The sequence below is a fragment of the Carassius carassius genome, chromosome 17 (assembly GCF_963082965.1).
Source record: "Carassius carassius chromosome 17, fCarCar2.1, whole genome shotgun sequence".
NCBI classification, from domain to species: Eukaryota; Metazoa; Chordata; class Actinopteri; order Cypriniformes; family Cyprinidae; genus Carassius; species Carassius carassius.
This window is the reverse complement of record NC_081771.1, coordinates 26,819,412-26,835,899: the sequence shown is the minus strand read 5'-3', so window position 1 is coordinate 26,835,899 and position 16,488 is coordinate 26,819,412. Positions and strand designations below refer to the sequence as shown.

At 39.7% G+C, this 16,488-nt stretch overlaps 1 protein-coding gene across 6 annotated transcripts in view; it reads right to left on the bottom strand.

The window, feature by feature from the left end:
• pcnt (pericentrin) overlaps window positions 1-16,488 on the bottom strand; it is a 40,113-nt gene that overhangs the window by 2,965 nt on the left and 20,660 nt on the right. For 5 of the 6 annotated variants that reach the window (XM_059571507.1, XM_059571508.1, XM_059571504.1 and 2 more), the window contains exons 27-47: window positions 15,836-15,998; window positions 15,529-15,720; window positions 11,858-12,090; window positions 11,628-11,747; window positions 10,044-10,280; window positions 9,737-9,904; window positions 9,468-9,620; window positions 9,120-9,281; window positions 7,857-8,852; window positions 6,859-7,029; window positions 6,207-6,713; window positions 5,482-5,584; window positions 5,207-5,379; window positions 4,940-5,134; window positions 4,496-4,666; window positions 4,219-4,405; window positions 3,894-4,116; window positions 3,644-3,794; window positions 2,696-3,382; window positions 1,827-1,997; window positions 764-922 (exon numbers count right to left, since the gene is read on the bottom strand). In XM_059571507.1, coding sequence (XP_059427490.1) covers window positions 764-922; window positions 1,827-1,997; window positions 2,696-3,382; window positions 3,644-3,794; window positions 3,894-4,116; window positions 4,219-4,405; window positions 4,496-4,666; window positions 4,940-5,134; window positions 5,207-5,379; window positions 5,482-5,584; window positions 6,207-6,713; window positions 6,859-7,029; window positions 7,857-8,852; window positions 9,120-9,281; window positions 9,468-9,620; window positions 9,737-9,904; window positions 10,044-10,280; window positions 11,628-11,747; window positions 11,858-12,090; window positions 15,529-15,720; window positions 15,836-15,998 — 5,322 coding nt within the window. The remainder of the gene's footprint in view (window positions 1-763; window positions 923-1,826; window positions 1,998-2,695; window positions 3,383-3,643; window positions 3,795-3,893; window positions 4,117-4,218; window positions 4,406-4,495; window positions 4,667-4,939; window positions 5,135-5,206; window positions 5,380-5,481; window positions 5,585-6,206; window positions 6,714-6,858; window positions 7,030-7,856; window positions 8,853-9,119; window positions 9,282-9,467; window positions 9,621-9,736; window positions 9,905-10,043; window positions 10,281-11,627; window positions 11,748-11,857; window positions 12,091-15,528; window positions 15,721-15,835; window positions 15,999-16,488) is intronic. The other variant, XM_059571509.1, reaches the window with a different exon arrangement.

Sequence of the window (16,488 nt, the reverse complement as noted above, 5' to 3'; positions counted from 1 at the left end):
GCAATAATAGTTGGCTCAAATAAAATATTAAAACCAAGAAATTACATGATTTCTTGAACAACACTGTTAAAATACATGATGTAATATGCCTATACATAACTTTAGCACATTATGTATTAAAACAAATACCTGCAGAGTGCACCAATGGCCTGATGATGTTTCACTGTTCAGCTTGATTAAACTATGTTTTAAATTTTAATATTTGGCCACATGCAGAAACTTGCATTTTGAAATCGCGATATATTATACATGGAATATTTAGACATTGGTTGATGTATTCTCCTGTGTTGGCAAAGGATTATAAATTATTTACGTTACAAATCTAGTGAGATAATGCACAACACTGTTTTTCCAGATGAACGTTAATTCAAATTAATGGAATATACAGTGGAAGAGATTAGCGCCTTTCACACATACACTTTACTGGTAAATTATCGGTAAGTTACTATTAATAGATCATGTGTGAACAGGACCTTTTCAAAAATCCCGGTAAATTTGTTCTGGCAATTATATCGTTTTTATGGACATGGCATGATTATTATTATTTTTTTTTTTGCAGCCAAACACTTCAAACCTGGAACCAAAATACATATGGATTGAACATTAAAACAGATGAAGAACTGCATTTATCTTCAACATAATCATGCAAGATTTTTCAGCAGGTGAATTAATTGGTTGCATAATGTCTTCATTGGTGTTAAAAAAGGTCTGCTTTTCAAAATAAAAAATTAAAAAGGAAGAAACTAGTTGTTAATAATATTACCTGCTCCTGCTGTTTCAGGCTTTGCAGGTCTCTCTCCAAACAGGATATAGTGTGTTTAAGAGAGATCTTCTCCTCACTCAGAGCAGCGAGACACTCAGAGAACTCTGCGTTCTCCTTCAGCAAACGTTCCATTAGAGAGTTAGTGGATGAGGTAGAATCCTATTGAGCAGATGATCAAATGTATTGCAAATAAATACAAGATCAATTTGAAAGATTGTGATACCTGATAATTGCAATTAAAAAAAAACCTGATGGGGTTTATAGGGTTGCACAATTTGAAAACAAACGATTGTTTTCTTCACTTTGTGCTCAAGGATAGCCAGGGTATTTCTGGACCTCTTACTGTCAGAGTGAACTCTCATTTCTGTTCAATGTGTCTGCCACCCCCCCCCCCATATTGATCTGAACATCCAAGTCACATGAAAATCAGATCAAATTTGAGCCAATAATTTGCATTGGTTTGCATTTGCAACAGTTTTGGTTCCCATTAACTTCCACTACAATGGATAAAAATATACAACTGATTTTATTGAGCACTGAAACTATTTGGTTAACAGGATTCTCTAAAATATCTTGTTTCACAATCACATTAAGCCAAACATACAGTTTTGTAATGACAAGATGGTGAGTAAAATTATGCAAATTTTCACTTTTGGGTGAACTATCCCTTTAGCACATGATTGTAAACATTCTGTACCAACACAGTGCAACGAAACCTATTTTGTCCATTTCAAATGTCAGACAAATTATTTTGTATCTGTACAAACATTTTCATCTGAGTGAAAGATTGTGAGAATAAATAGGACTGGGTATATATTGGGTATATGGTAAGCTGGTCTGGTTACTTCAAATATAGACTGGCCAGCATTAAACAATTGTTTGTATATGCCTGGCCAGCATTAAACAATTGTTTGTATATGCCAAGTGTGATTATTTATTATTTATCACACAGATATTTAACAAACTGAAAATTTTGGGTGTAAAACAAAAAGAAGCTTGGGTTTGCAATTTAAGAGTACAAGTCAGACATGCCGATACAAAACTTCGGGCTGGAGAATGTTACCTGAGAGATGTTTGTGAGTGCATTCTGGCTGAAAGTCAGGCCACTGGAGTGGGTCTCTCTCTGCAGGCGTTCTGATGTGAGCTGTTTCTCTTTGTGCTCCAGATCAGCCAATGTCTGCTGCAGCTGCCTCAACCGCTGCTGATCCTTCTCACGCAACACTTCCAACTCCAACTGAGACAATTCATCAAATAACTTCAGTGCTCTTAAACAATGACAGCAAACTATGATGATCATGTACATATCAAATTAAAGGGTTAGTTCACTCAAAATATTTTATTTATTAACCATCAACTGTTCCAAACCCATAAAACTGGTTAAACTTCAAAGCACAAATTAAAGGGATAGTTCACCCAAATATGAAAAATCAGTTATTTATTGCTCACCCTCATGTCATTCCAAACCCATAAGGAATTAAGATATTTTTGATGAACATCTTTTGATAATATCGTTTCTGGGTCTGGAAACATTTCAGTTACATTGCTGTCTATGGAGGATCAGAAAGCTCTCGGATTTCATCAAAAATATCTTAATTTGTGTTCTGAAGATGAACAAAGGTCATGAGATTGGAAAGACATGAGAGTGAGTTACTGACAGAATTGTCATTTTTGGGTGAAATATCCCTTTAAAATATCTTGAATGAAATAGAGTGGTTTCTGCCGTTTCAGTGAAAGTCAAACAAGGGGATGTAAAAACAATCAATTGAATCCCAGGTTACACATCTTGTGAAGAGATATGATCGTTTTATGATGAACTGATTTAAGTTAAGTTTTTGGGTCTTATTGGTTTGGAACAACAACAGTAAGTCAATTTTAACAGAACTGACATTTTTGGGTGAACTATCCCTTTAAGAGAAGAATATTTTTCCTCACCAGTTTCTCATTGGTGCATTCCTGTCGTCGCTCCTTTTCCACCTGCTCCTGTTTCTCCAGTCTCCTCTGCCTCTCCATCTGCTCCTCCCTCACTCTCTCCTTCTCTTTCACCACTCTCATTTTTTCTTTCATCACATCCAACTCTGTTTGTAACTGAGCAGCTTTTTGTCGCTCCGCCTCTAGAGTGCGTCCGACTTCTGTTTTCTGAGTCTGCAGGCCTTCCAGGGCAGCACGGAGCCTCCTCACTTCCTCCTGCAACTTGTATGCCTCCTGCTCTGCCTGCTCCGCTTGCCTGCGCTTCCCTTCCAGCACCTGCCCTTGCAGACGTTCCAACATGGCTGCCAGGTCCTCTCCCTGACGCCTCTCCTGTTCCAGTTGTGCCCGTAGGTCCTGTATAAACTTTCTGTCGTGGGCGCTGGCTGCTTCCTGTCTACGAGCTTCTTCCTCTAAACAGCGTGTATGCTGCTGGGCTTGGCGAGAGAGTGAATCTGCGAGCTCTGTTGATCGAGAGCGTTCATCCTCAAGGCGGGAAAGTGCAAGTTTAGTGCGTTCGTGTTCCTGGGCCAGCAGGGCCTCACAACGAGACTGCTCGATCTGGAGCTCAGAGCGCAGGTTACTGGATGTGACACGCTCCTGGTCCAGTGCGGAGTTAAGCTGACTGACATTTGATGCTTGCACATTTAAAGCCTGTTGTAAACAAAAAAAATCTGGTCAGAAGTGGTCGAAAGAGGACAGAAGAAACTGAAGTGTAAACAGGGTCTGAGTGAAATCATTCAATAATTCATTCAAAATACACAAAACAAAAAAAAAACACATACTGACAAAATTATTTAACCCTAACAAAAGCCACTAAATGAATATGAATCATTTTGATAACCTCTTCAATTGGTGGGGAATGTGGTTCATCTGAGTTTATCAGTAGTTTAATACATCAAAAATGTGGTTCACCTCCTGTGTTTGGTGGATTTGATCAACGGTCTGTTGGTTGATGAGTTGCTGCTGCTGAAGGTCCTCCTGGAGTTCCTGTACTCTAGCTTGCTCTTTCTCCAATTCCTGTAGACAGGCCCGATGTTCACCCTCAACATTTTCCAGCTTTTGCCTGAAAGAGATAGACAAACATTTTTCAGAAAAAAATAATAAATAAACAAAAATATGGCATTCTACTTAGTGGCAAAGTGTGTTTGCATGTTTGCTGTACCTGAGCTTGTGGATTTGGCTCTTCAATTCATCTAGATTTTTGGATGTAGTCTGAAGCTCTAGCCTGGTCTCCTCTAGCTCTGCCTTCAGCACAGACACAGCATTTAGCTCCGCCTCCAACTGCCTCTGCCACTCCAATCCTCTACTTTTCTCAGCTTCCAGAGAGGAGCGAAGATCATGGGACACTGTCTGTTCCTGTTGCAGCCGCAACTCCAGCTCTTCAACTAAACAGTGCACAGAGTTAGACTCTACCTTTGGGAGTGTTTTTGTTGGTTTTTCAATACTTGCTGTCCATTGTCCGCTAAAATGAAATGTGAAAAGCATACCATCTTTATGCAGCTGATGTTGCGTTTCCATGCCCTGTTCTTTTGCAGTGTGTAGGGAATCCTGCAGCTGTTCCTGGCTCTGCTGGGTGCTTGTATGCAGCTGCGCATGCAGGCTGCGCACCTCAGCCAATAGATTGTGACGGTCTGCATTGAACAGCTGCTCTAGAGATCTCCACTGCTGCTCCTCCTAAAAGAAAATCAGTATAGTTAATAAATGAAAGCACATTAATTAATTTAATATGAGAACATCAGCATCATATTCTGGGCTTCTCAGCACCTGCTTCTGAAACAGTTTCTTTAACTGATCCAGCAAAGAGGTGTGGTCCATCTGAGTGGCAGTTGCCATGAAAGCTTGAAGCTGAGAGTGAAGCCATTCCCTTTCACTGTCAAACACACTGCGGACAGCCTGCAATAGCTCACGCCTCCAGTCCACATCCCCACTGTCAGTCTTCATATACAGAAGCACAAACAAAAGTAAGTGAACTGTTGGAACGCACACACTACTGCACACAATCACTCTGGATCTGCAGTTTAACTTCCAAGTTACTTTAACCCTACAAAGCCTAGTGCATCATATTTAACCAGAAAAAAAATTATCAACATGATTAAAACTTTGCTGAAAAACTAGCTGCACACAATCTACTACATGTCTTTGGTTGTCTGTCGGTTTCATTCCTACTTTAAGGATCTATCAGGACAGTGATGCACAGATGAGCCTTACCCTGGGTTCCCTCTCAGCCATCCTGCAGAGCAGCTCTCTGAGTGATAAGATGGTCTCCTGTAAGGCCCGTCTCTCCCTCTGCCAGGAGGGGGGTGGGGCAGGCTCAGAATCTGGGCGGGACTGTCCAGTTGGGGCAGGGCGATAGGACAAAGACAGGATTCTACAGCTTTCTTGGTAGACGTGCTTCAACATAGCCTGTAAATGATACACACAGATATAGAATCACGAAATCAATCAGTTCTTCATGTATGAGTGAGGGTAGTTTACCTGTAACTCAGGTGTGAGGGCCTCGTGGCTCTCGTGCATACTGCCTGCAGCACTATCGGTGTTTTCAGCTGGTGACATTCCTCTGCAGCGCAGATACTCTACAAAATGAGCATCTAAATGCTCTGAATTCTCCAACTCAAGCCTCAGCATGGCCTCCAACTCTGAGCTCACATCTACAAACACAGTAAGATTAACTAAGAGAATGATCTTAACCTTAATTAAACACATCCAGTCCGTCCAAGAGAAATGTAAGCATGCACAAGAACACAACTCACTGCTGCCATATCCATCGCTGACCCACTCTGGCACAGACACAGGAGAGTTGGAACCAAGTGGAGACAGAGATGGTGTCACATCTGAATTGTCCAATTCATGAACCTTAAAACATAACAGCTACACCATTACCACACCATCATGACGTCAACAAAATAAACATATATGGCATCAATTCTAACTATTGCAATTTGTGGCCAATAAAACTGTCCATTATCTAGCAATAAGGCTGGGTGATAAATCAATAGAAAAAAAAAAGAGAAACCATGAATTATAGAAATTCATTAATTTGAAGAAATCTACTTACAGTTTCATTAACATTCAACCTACATCATTTTTTATTAATGTTTTTAAATATACACCGTAAACTTCTGTTGTGCAGCGCTTTTAGGACAAAAATCAATAAATACAGTATAAATGTTTGGTTGAAATTGTAACAAGTCTTTCTGATTAGATTGATGAAACAAAGATGCATGAATTTAGAAACTGTCAAATTAAATGCTACATTTATATAAAAAATCTAAATACAGAGACCAGAAAAAAATTCAAGGGAACAGGTACTTGTTTTTTATCAATTAAATAATCAAGCTATGCTTTCTTTTTTGAGGTCGAACAAACAATGCCATTTCCTTTATTTTATTAATGGAATTCAATAAGAGTTTTTAATGTTTCTAATTAGCGCTGGAACCTTTCTTTGGGAAAAAAAAAAAGTTAAATGCATGCTTACCTTATCTGTATCCAGGGAGTCAAGCACAGAAAGGTGTTCAGACACAGTAAGAGAGCAAGGGGATGCGGATGCAGTGTGTGTGCTAGGTGGGACTTCTTCTGAAGGTGGGATAAAAGTTTGTCTGGGGTGTGGTCTCTCTTTGTCCTGATCCATAGGCGAAGGCTTGCTGTGGAGCTCTAGGCTGGCATTGTGTAGTGCACTGAGCTCTGAGAGGTGAGACACCTGCAGACGAGAGGGGTGCTCTTCACTGCACTCCAACCTACGCAGGACTTCTGGTGAAGACAGGGAAGCAGAGAGGGATGGGTCACGGGAAAGGCCTTCAAGAAAGCGGTGGCCGTGTTTGGGATGGTGGTCCTGCAGGTTGCAGCGCTGTCTGAGCTGCTCTAGCTCCCGCTGCTGATAGGCCAGCTCTTCTTCCTGCACAGCCAGGTCATCCTGCAGACTCCACAGCTCTGCTTTCAGGTGCTGGTTATGGACCTCGAGATCAGCCAATGCACGATCTTTCGTCTGATGGTGAAAGATCAAATCAGCAACTGAATTTACACTTCCAAAAAAGTGCTTTTTTTCCCTTTTTCATTCTGGGTGCTTTTGTATAAAACAGTCATAATAGATACACACATTGGTTTGTCAGTTAAGAAACTATTCCACATACCCGTCCCTCTTCCTGTAGCTTTTCAGCTCTCTCTGTGCTGGTACTAAGCCCTTCCTTCACAGCTGCTAACTCCGCCCTTAGAGCATCATGCTCCGCCCTCAGGTGGATCAGCTGCTGTTCTCGCTCACGTAAAGCAGTCTCCGCTTTAGCCAAGGTCTCTTCAGCATACGTCTGCAAAAATAATCACTCAGAAATGTCAGTTCTTTACATCCCACACACACACACACAAAATGTGTTACATCAGTTACAAAACAATTTTAAGTTAAGGTTATGCTCTGATAAATGAGCAGAAGAACTAGCTCAAATCTGCAGCAAGTCATTTGCAAAAATGCATGACTATCTAACCAGTGAACAAACCAATCCAAAAATGACCTAGAACTGTTACGTTAAAGCAATCAAGGTTTTGCTTCCTGCTCAATTACAACAAAAGTGGCTCATTGCTAGAAAGAAAGTTCCAAGAAATTAAATGTAATTCGCTGAAACATTGCTCGATCGACTCTAAACAAAGCAAATAAAAACAGTGCAGCTTTTAACTTTAGCTCATCACTAACCAATCCCAAAGTTTAGATCAAGCTTTAAAAAGTAAACTGTTTAAAAGACTTTAGACGGACTTCCTATTTTTGTAAATGTACTTCCCATGTGAGCTATTCTCTCATGTGCCAAAGGGCTGGACTAAATCATTCTATTCTCGTCCCTCCCCTTTTTTTCTTCTGTAATTTCAGGCAATACCCAAACAACACAAACAAAACATGGTTGATCTGCAACTAATTACAGAATCTGTAAAGCACTTCCCAAATAACTCACGGTTTACATCATAGTTCATGGCAAGAGTAAAGTCACAGAGTTATAGCTCAAGTTACAGTTTGTTTATAGGGCAGTCTTGTTAAAATTCCACTACGGTAAGAAAGGAAAACTAAACACTAAAAACTGTAGTGAGTAGGGATTGATTAAAAAAATATATATATATTAATAATGAAATGTTTTCCCAAGTATCTCACCAGTACTTCTTTTTGAGCTTCCCCTTGTTTGGCCACAGTATCCTTGTGTTGGTCAAGTAGTTCTTTGATGTAGTTAGTCTTTGATGTCACTTCCTGTTTCAAACACTCCATTTCCTCCTGGAGGCATCCCTCCCGTTTTCTCAGAGCCTCTCTCTCAATAGACAGTTCTCTTTTGCTCGTCTCCAATGCAATGATGGTGGCTTTGCCTTCTTGGACATTTTGCTCAAGCTCATCCAGTTTGAACTGTAAAGAGTCAAGTTCATTCTGATAATCCTCTTCTTTGTTTTGCAATTCTGAGATTTGGTTCTCCAGAAGCTTCTTCTCAACACACTGGTTCTTCACCTCCTCCTGCAGCCTGTCAAGCTCTTGCTGGACCTCGTCTCTTCTCTCTTCCACTATTCTCAGCTGGAGCTCAGACTCTCGAAGCCTGGACTGATGAGCTCGCTCTGTATCTTCCAACACTTCCACACGATCCGCCAATCTCTTAGCTTCTGTCCGCTTTTCCTCCAGCTGGAGTTTCAGCTCATTTGCTTCCTGTTCCAACACAGCCACCGTCCCCCTTTCCTCTCTGAGACTCTGGCCGAGTGCCTCCACCTGGCTTCCATACTGTTCTTCTTGGGAGAGCAACAGTCTCTGAAGAGAGTCCTTCTCTTCGGCTGCTCGCTCCAGCTCAAGCTGTAACTCCTGCAAGCGAGCACGAGACGACTGCAGCGTGTGGCTGCGGAGCTCCTGGCACAGGCTTTCCTCAGGCGCCCTCTGCTGGCAAGGATGAGGGGACCAGGGGAAGTCAGATGACTCAGGGCTGTCAGTGTTGGGGTCACTGACCTCATGATGGTTGGGGTCAAGCTGGCTCAACTCCTCTTGAAGCTTGTTAATAACCTCGTGGAGTTGCTCAGTCTCTTCTTCCTTTGCCTGCCGTAAACGTTGCTGGTCACAACGAAGACGTTCAACCAGAGAGCGCAGCTCTTCAATCTCAGCTTGCTTTTCCTCCAGAGTCTGAAAATGGTAATGAGGACTAGTTACAAGCATACTTAATTGCTACAAAATAACTGACAAAGATCTTCAAATTAAACAAGACAATAAACTTATATCTATTTTACTTGTAATAAGTGCACTCCAATCTTTCTGTATATCAGAGATGGGAATTTAAACCTGGAACTATTCTGAATCCTCTTAATTCCAGTTCCATTAACATTTCTTTTTATACTTCTGAGTAAGAAATCTGAGGAACACAAAAAACAAACATGGACATACTTGTCTTACTTTATTATCACTGGTCATGTCAAGCTCTTGCTGCAGCTGGAGGATTTGCTGGTTTAAGTGGTCGATCTCCAGATTCTTCTCCTCCAGAAGGGCAGAAGGCAGCGGAAGGATGGATTCGTCACAGCTCTTTTCTAGTCGCCTTGTTAAAGTGTCCACAGTCTCCTACAGGACACAGAATGAAGTCAATCTGGCTTTTTAACATCCTCCAGACAATCATTAACATAAATCCACTACAGAATTTGAATGAAGGTTCTGTGCTATAAATACAATTTATCCAAGACTGTGAACAAATTAATGATAGGACTGCCAGGCTACACTCATTATAAAAGTATGAGACCACAGACTAACCTGCAGGTGAGTTATGTGTGTGTGGAGCTGCTCTTCTGTAGCTCTGCTCTCTGTGTTTTTGAGCTCCAGCTGTAGTGCTAGTTGTCTGACCTCTTCCTCCCTCACTACCAAATCCTTCTCAAGCTCACTTATACGTTCTGACAGCAACTCCACCTAAGAGAGATGAAAACTCTTAAATCAATTTCCATTGTGCATGTCCTAACTAGAAACAAAACAGAATGCTAAAAGTAATTTCATATCTCTTTCACGGTCTTTTTATATACACTCACCTCTTGTTCTTTGGTCATTAGATCCTGCTGTACGGCTTCAAGCTGCTCCCGGAGGTTGGGGTCAGGGGTCATATCAGGGAAACGGTGTCTGGTCTCATCAAGTTTGGACTGTAGGGCAGAGATCTGAAGCTTATTAGCATACTGCTGCTGCTGTAAAGCTTCTTTATCCTGAAAGTAAAAACACACAGACCACTACTGATTAGAACTATTTTAATATTCATGCTACAAAATATTGCCCCAAACATTAACTTTAACATGAACTGAAGCAGTGGAAAATGCATTTTGTATTTCATTTGTTTCTGTGCACCTGTGTGAGCTCCTGAAGGTTCTTGCGTGCTTTCTGAAGTTCTTGCTCCAGCTGTGTGACCGTTCGGCTGGCCTCTGCACAGCTCAGCAATGCCTGCTCCAACTCACGGATACGAGCGGCCAATTTTTCAATCTCTTCATTACGCTCTTCCACATCACGCTGACACTGCTCTTTTGCTAACAACAGTACACTATAGTCTTCCATCTTATCTTTGATCAGAGCCTGAAGACTTTCCACCTGTACAAAAATCACACAAAAAGTCATGTATCCATAAAAAAAAAGTCAGGAACACGTCCTAGTCCAAAAAAAGTAGTCCAGCAGAATCCAAGTGGAAAAACATGCCGAACAGCAGCACAAAATAGCCATTAATTATTAAAGCAACAGTTTTTCAACAGATTGAGACTTTTAAGGGGGTTACAAGAAGACAATCCTTAAATTAATAGACACAAAAGTACAGTTTAGGCAATAAAGCTATTAAATAAAGCCTCCAGAAGTTACTACAGTAGTAAACAAATACATTTCAGAGGAAAGAGGATTTGTGTATGTGTGTATTTGAGTAGGAGGATGGAAGAGGGAAAACAACATGAAATACAGACATAACTGATGTACACCTGCTGAAGAAGTTTGACAAACAAGAAAATGAATGGACAATATCTATCACATGCTCTACTACTCGAAATGCTGCATAAGCCATGCATATTTGCCACAGGACCAGCACATAAATGACTACAGCTGGATAACATACCTGAAGAACAAAGTCCTCAATCTACAAGATTCAGTTAGGGAGAAGAAAAAAAAAGCATCTAAATGAACATTCAAATCATTCAGAGATGTCAGAGGATCAGAATGTCTTTAGGCTCTTAGTGACGGACACAGTATGTGAGCAATCAAGAGCTGCAGGTTTTTTTGACTTTGGCTGGAGCATGTAATTGTTGATGTTTTCTTATGCTCCACGATGTGAAATGCAGGCACATAAATGCTGTTCTTTTCAAATTTCTAATAAAAATAAATAAAAAAATACTAAAAATCATTCACTTAATTTCCATGCAATTATCAAGCAGCACAACAGATTTCAACATTGATAAGATATGTTTTCTGAGCACCAAATCAGCATATTGGAATGATTTCTGAAGGATCATGTGACACTGAAGACTGGAATAATGTCTGCTGAAAATTCAGTTTTCCATCACAGGAATAAAATTACATCTTAAAATATTTTAAAATCGATTCTACATTAAAATAGAATAAATTAAATAAAAAACTATTTTGTACAAGCAGAAATTAATATTTCACAATTTACCCATTTTACAGTATTTGTAATCAAATTAATACAGCTTTGGTGAGCAAAACACAAGAGACATGACAAAGGATTGATCTATCATTAAGTTTCTTTGCAAACAGTAATGGGAAAAAGCCCAGAGTGGAGCCAGAGTAAAGTGATTGTAGAATGTTTTGAGCAGGAATGGGAAGTTACTGCCACTTCATTCTGCTCACATACTCGTCACATATTAACCAAAAGTCACAAAAAGGGTGTCAGTACGTTAAAACAAACACACACATAAAGTTCTAGACATAAACCCTTACCCTCTGACCCTTGCTGTCCCCTCCTGTGTATACTTTAGATGGCTGTCTCAGTTGATCTTCTAGATTCTTTATTTCCTGCTGAAATTCATCTCTCTCATGCTCCCGCTCCACTGCTTGTTCCTGTACATAAGAGAAAAAAAAAAGGCAGAGTCATTTATTTCCCCAAGCTCACATTCACTTTTTCTGGTGCTGAATTTCAGACACTTGAATAAACCGCTGGAAACACGCACATCTATGAACTGGCGGTTATGTTTGAGCTGTCTCTCCAAAGCATCAATATGTTGCTGCAGGTCTTCAGTCTGCATGCGGTGCTTTTCCTCCAGCTGATGCGCATGGCTCTCCTGCTCCTCCAAGGCCTGCTCCAGCATCTGCAGACGGGACGCCAAACCACCGCAGCTCTTCTCCGCCTGCCGCTGCACCTCCACACACTCCTGCCCCAGACGCTCAGTCTCCGCTAGCAGAGCTGCACAGAGCCCAGGAGAACCAATGAATGAAATCAATACGCAACTGCAGAGTCCAAGTAAACAAAACACACAAACTGCAAATTAAGATGCAAACATGCACAGGAGCTCTGGATCATTTGTGCATTCTCTCAATGCACAGATAAAGCACAGCAAACTGGATCAAAAAGAAATTGGCAAAGAAAGACTCATAAGAGAATTTAACAAGTATTTGGACCTTTAAAACCAAAGGTTTAGAGCAAGTTAAACTGCAAAAAAAAAAAAAATGATAGGATAAGCAAGAGCATTAATAATAAACCACAAAAATAAAAAAAATAAAAATTCATCTGTAACGGATGCATTTAGTGTCAAACTGCACAATTTTTCAACTCAAACTTTTACTTCAGTCGCAGATTATCTTCACAAACCTGTCTCTTCCTCTGCGTCGAGGAAGCCTACAGAGTAGAAAGAATTTGTAGGATGAAACTAAACCCTCCATCACGAGCACACAATCTTAAAGTTCACTCTTTGTTAGAGGTGTATGATACTGATAAAAATTACCTTCATATTTTCCAGGATTTTGTCGATAATTAGAAAATTATTTGGCAACGTGTGTTTTAGTGCTGATACTTTGGCTGGTTTGATCCTGTCGCGATCAGCCGACTCCAGAAATTTACATATTCTGTGCAGTGGTTAGTTCACAGCAGTGACAAAGGCAATATTTACCCCCTTAAAATGATTTCCAGGAGATTTTATATAATATTAATAATTAATAATAAAATCAAATAGAATAATAAAACATATCAAATGAAATCAGTATCAACAAAATGTATCTTTGCAATGTAGAAGTGGAACAGAAGATACACCTGAAGTGGCATTTAAATGCATTAAATTATGCATGTATTATTTAAATGCAGACTGTTTAATGTAATTTAAAGGTGGTCTGAATTGCATTTACAACTGCATGAATAATCCTATGGGATTCTTTTTTTTTCTTCTTTAATTATATATTTAAAGTATCATTTCATTCATGAAAAATTATTTTATAATTTAATATGAAACTAAAACCACCTCTAGGTGGCAGCAGATTTGTTAAAATTATTGATTCATTCTGTCTTTTAATAATCCATTAAAATTATTTGGTCAAACACGCAGTAAAAAAGTACTGCTGTGTCAGTCAGAGACACAAAACAGTTCTTTTGTGATTTGGTAATTCGTTGACAAAAAACTAAACGGACAACAGTGCGTCTAAAAATGTAACTATGTTTACCTATCGTTTACTACACCCTTGTAAAATTAATGACACTTGTAATTGTGCTGATACTGGGCAAAACCGCTAAAATTAGGGATGTCCCCGACTAAGGATTTTCATAGTAGAATCGGAATTTTCGAATCTTGCAGATATTCGACTGATAGTCGAATCATATGTTTGGGGGCGGGGTAAAAGAAGTCAACTCAGACATTTGACTAACATAATTACTGATGTTAACACACAGGGAAAATGTGTAATGAACATTTTGCATATATAAACGGGGTAAATAATTGTGGCGAGTGGAGCGGGGCCGAGGGACGTGGGAACAAGGAGGGAGGCCGGCAATGATTGGGAAATCAGTGACACCTGCGACCCACTGCCGGTCTCCAGTTTTATATCCTTCCATCTCCTACGTGGGACTCGAGACCGGCAGTGGGTCGCAGGTGTCACTGATTTCCCAATCATTGCCGGCCTCCCTCCTTGTTCCCACGTCCCTCGGCCCCGCTCCACTCGCCACAATAATGTTTTATGTTTTGATGAACAAATAGCTAACACTTAATGTCGGTGAAACCATAATTTTATATATTTTTATTTTATTTATTTTTTTACAATAGTGCTCTCATTATAACGTTAGCCTAAAACGTTAGCAGTTAATGTTCTGTATTTCTGTTTTGAGCTGCGCACGCTGAAGATGACCAGTAGAGTGACGCATTTGATAGCAAGTTTTTAATCGAAGGGATTCAACTCAATTTCATATAGAATACGCTTTGTTATTTATACAACAGAATGTTGATATTAAGACTTATAGGCTATTTGCAAAAAGGCCCCAAATGCACATGAACATGTCTACGCGGCTTTAAATGCGAACTCCTTTTGTGGACACATTCTTCACGAAACAATGTGCAGAAACACGACAGCTAAACTCTAAAAATTCATAGCATTTTAGTATAATGGTCTTCTCATTATAATAGTATGTATATAACATTCCCAGTCATAGTTATTCATATTCTGCATTCTAGTTTGACCTGTTCACGATGTGCGCTGAAGAGATATCACCGTAGTACTACAATGAAGCGCTTGACTCAAAACCAAATGCATCTTATATCAGATAAATAATATATCTATGATATATATACACCTTCTAAAGTGTTTTGAAATCACTTGTACCCTACCTGTTTGAAAAAATCCAGTCTCTGCCTGTGTCAGTTTAAGTCATGTTTAAGTTTTAAGTCCCTGCCGCCAAGATGCTCCTCTGTCAGTCATGGATTATGGAAAGTGAAACATAAATCGATAGGGATGGTTGGATTTTATTCACGCACTTTAAAATATTAATTTGAAGCTTCTTCCTTTTCAGATTCTTACAGCTTTATCATAATAGGCTGTATATAAAATTGGGAGAAAACCGGTAGTTCTATGTGAAATCAGACATTTGAGCTCCCCCATATACCGTATTTTCTGGACTATAAGTCGCACTTTTTTTCATAGTTTGGCCGGTCCTGCGACTTACAGTCAGGTGCGACTTATCAAAATTAATTTGACATGAACCAAGAGAAATAAACCAAGAGAAAACATTACCGTCTACAGCTGCCAGAGGGCGCTCTATGCTGCTCAGTGCTCCTGTAGTCTACACTGAAAACATAGAGCGCCCTCTCACGGCTGTAGACGGTAATGTTTTCTCTTGGTTCTTGGTTCTAAATAAATGCGACTTATAGTCCAGTGCGACTCATATGTTTTTTTCCCTCATCATGATGTATTTTTTGACTGATGTGACTTATACTCCGGTTCGACTTATAGTCAGAAAAATACGGTAGTCAAAATGGCAAAAATCAATAACACCCCGCGAATATTCGACTGTTAGATTGGTAGTCGAATCAGGCTCCTCGAATCAAAGCATCGATTCATCGACTATTCGGGGTCACCCCTAGCTAAAATAGGCTACGTTACGCATGTGCACTCAACATTTTTGGTTTAGCAAGTGTCATGCTCTAAATTGCTGTATTGTTAATACTATAATTATGATATTATCAAAGAGGATACATATCATACACCCCTACTCTGTGTGCAAAGCAACAGGTGCACCTTTAACAGGCCATGACTATTTGGCATGTACCGAATGACAAAACTAATGTTTCATGTTATGTAATTCAATCTGAGAATTAAACTAAAGCATGTCAGTTTAAATCATTTCCCTAAAGTGTTCCTCTCTCACCCTTCTCAGTGTCACCGAGGCCGGCTGTGAGAGCTTCTCTCTGGCGCAGAAGGAGGGTATGATTTTCACTGAGCTGCTGCAGTTGGATGCGTGCGCTCTCCAGCTTCTCTGCCAGACGCTGCTGTTGCGTTTCCTTCTGCTGAAGTGCCTCCCCCAAAGCTACTTTCTCAGCTACGTAGCCTTCCATCAGACCTAGAGCCACACATAAAATGCACACAGGACATGATAAATGAGCAAATGAGATAAGTGCCTGATACAGAGAAAGTAATACAATAGACAACAGCAGATCATATATAGGTATTCTGACCTTCGGCCTTGTGCAGCTCCAGTTGTAGCTGGCTCTTCAGATTAGCCTCATGATCCAGCTGCTCCAGGAGCTGAGAGTTCTGAAACAGCTGAGACGCTCCAGCCTCACCTCCATCTCTGAACTGCTCATTTAGCACGGCCTGAAGACCACACATCTGCTCCAACTACAGCAGGGAACAACAGGAAGAGAGAAAAGACAGACATATGGATTAAAAGCAAAATTGGGTGAAACAGTCGCTACAGTTAAAACTGCTAACAAACAAAATGTATATAGAAAGTATAGATAAGTTAATGTAAAATATTAATAAAGTAAAACAGCATAAATACTACTACACTGTAGTATCTGTACTATTTTATATTAACATAAATTAATTCTTTAAATGCTGTTCTTTTGAACTATATATAAAAAACAAAAAAAAAGTATAACCATTTCCACAAACATTCAGCTGAACGACTTTAATATTTTTAATATTCAGAACAAGAAAGGTTTCTTAAGCACCAAATCAGCATATCTGAATGATTTTTGAAGGATCAAACAACTCTGACCGAAGTCAGTTTTGCCATAACAGGAAATTATTATTATTATTATTATTATTATTATTAATGATATAAAAACAATACAGACTTGTTTTGGTGAAAGAAGTCTCATGCTAA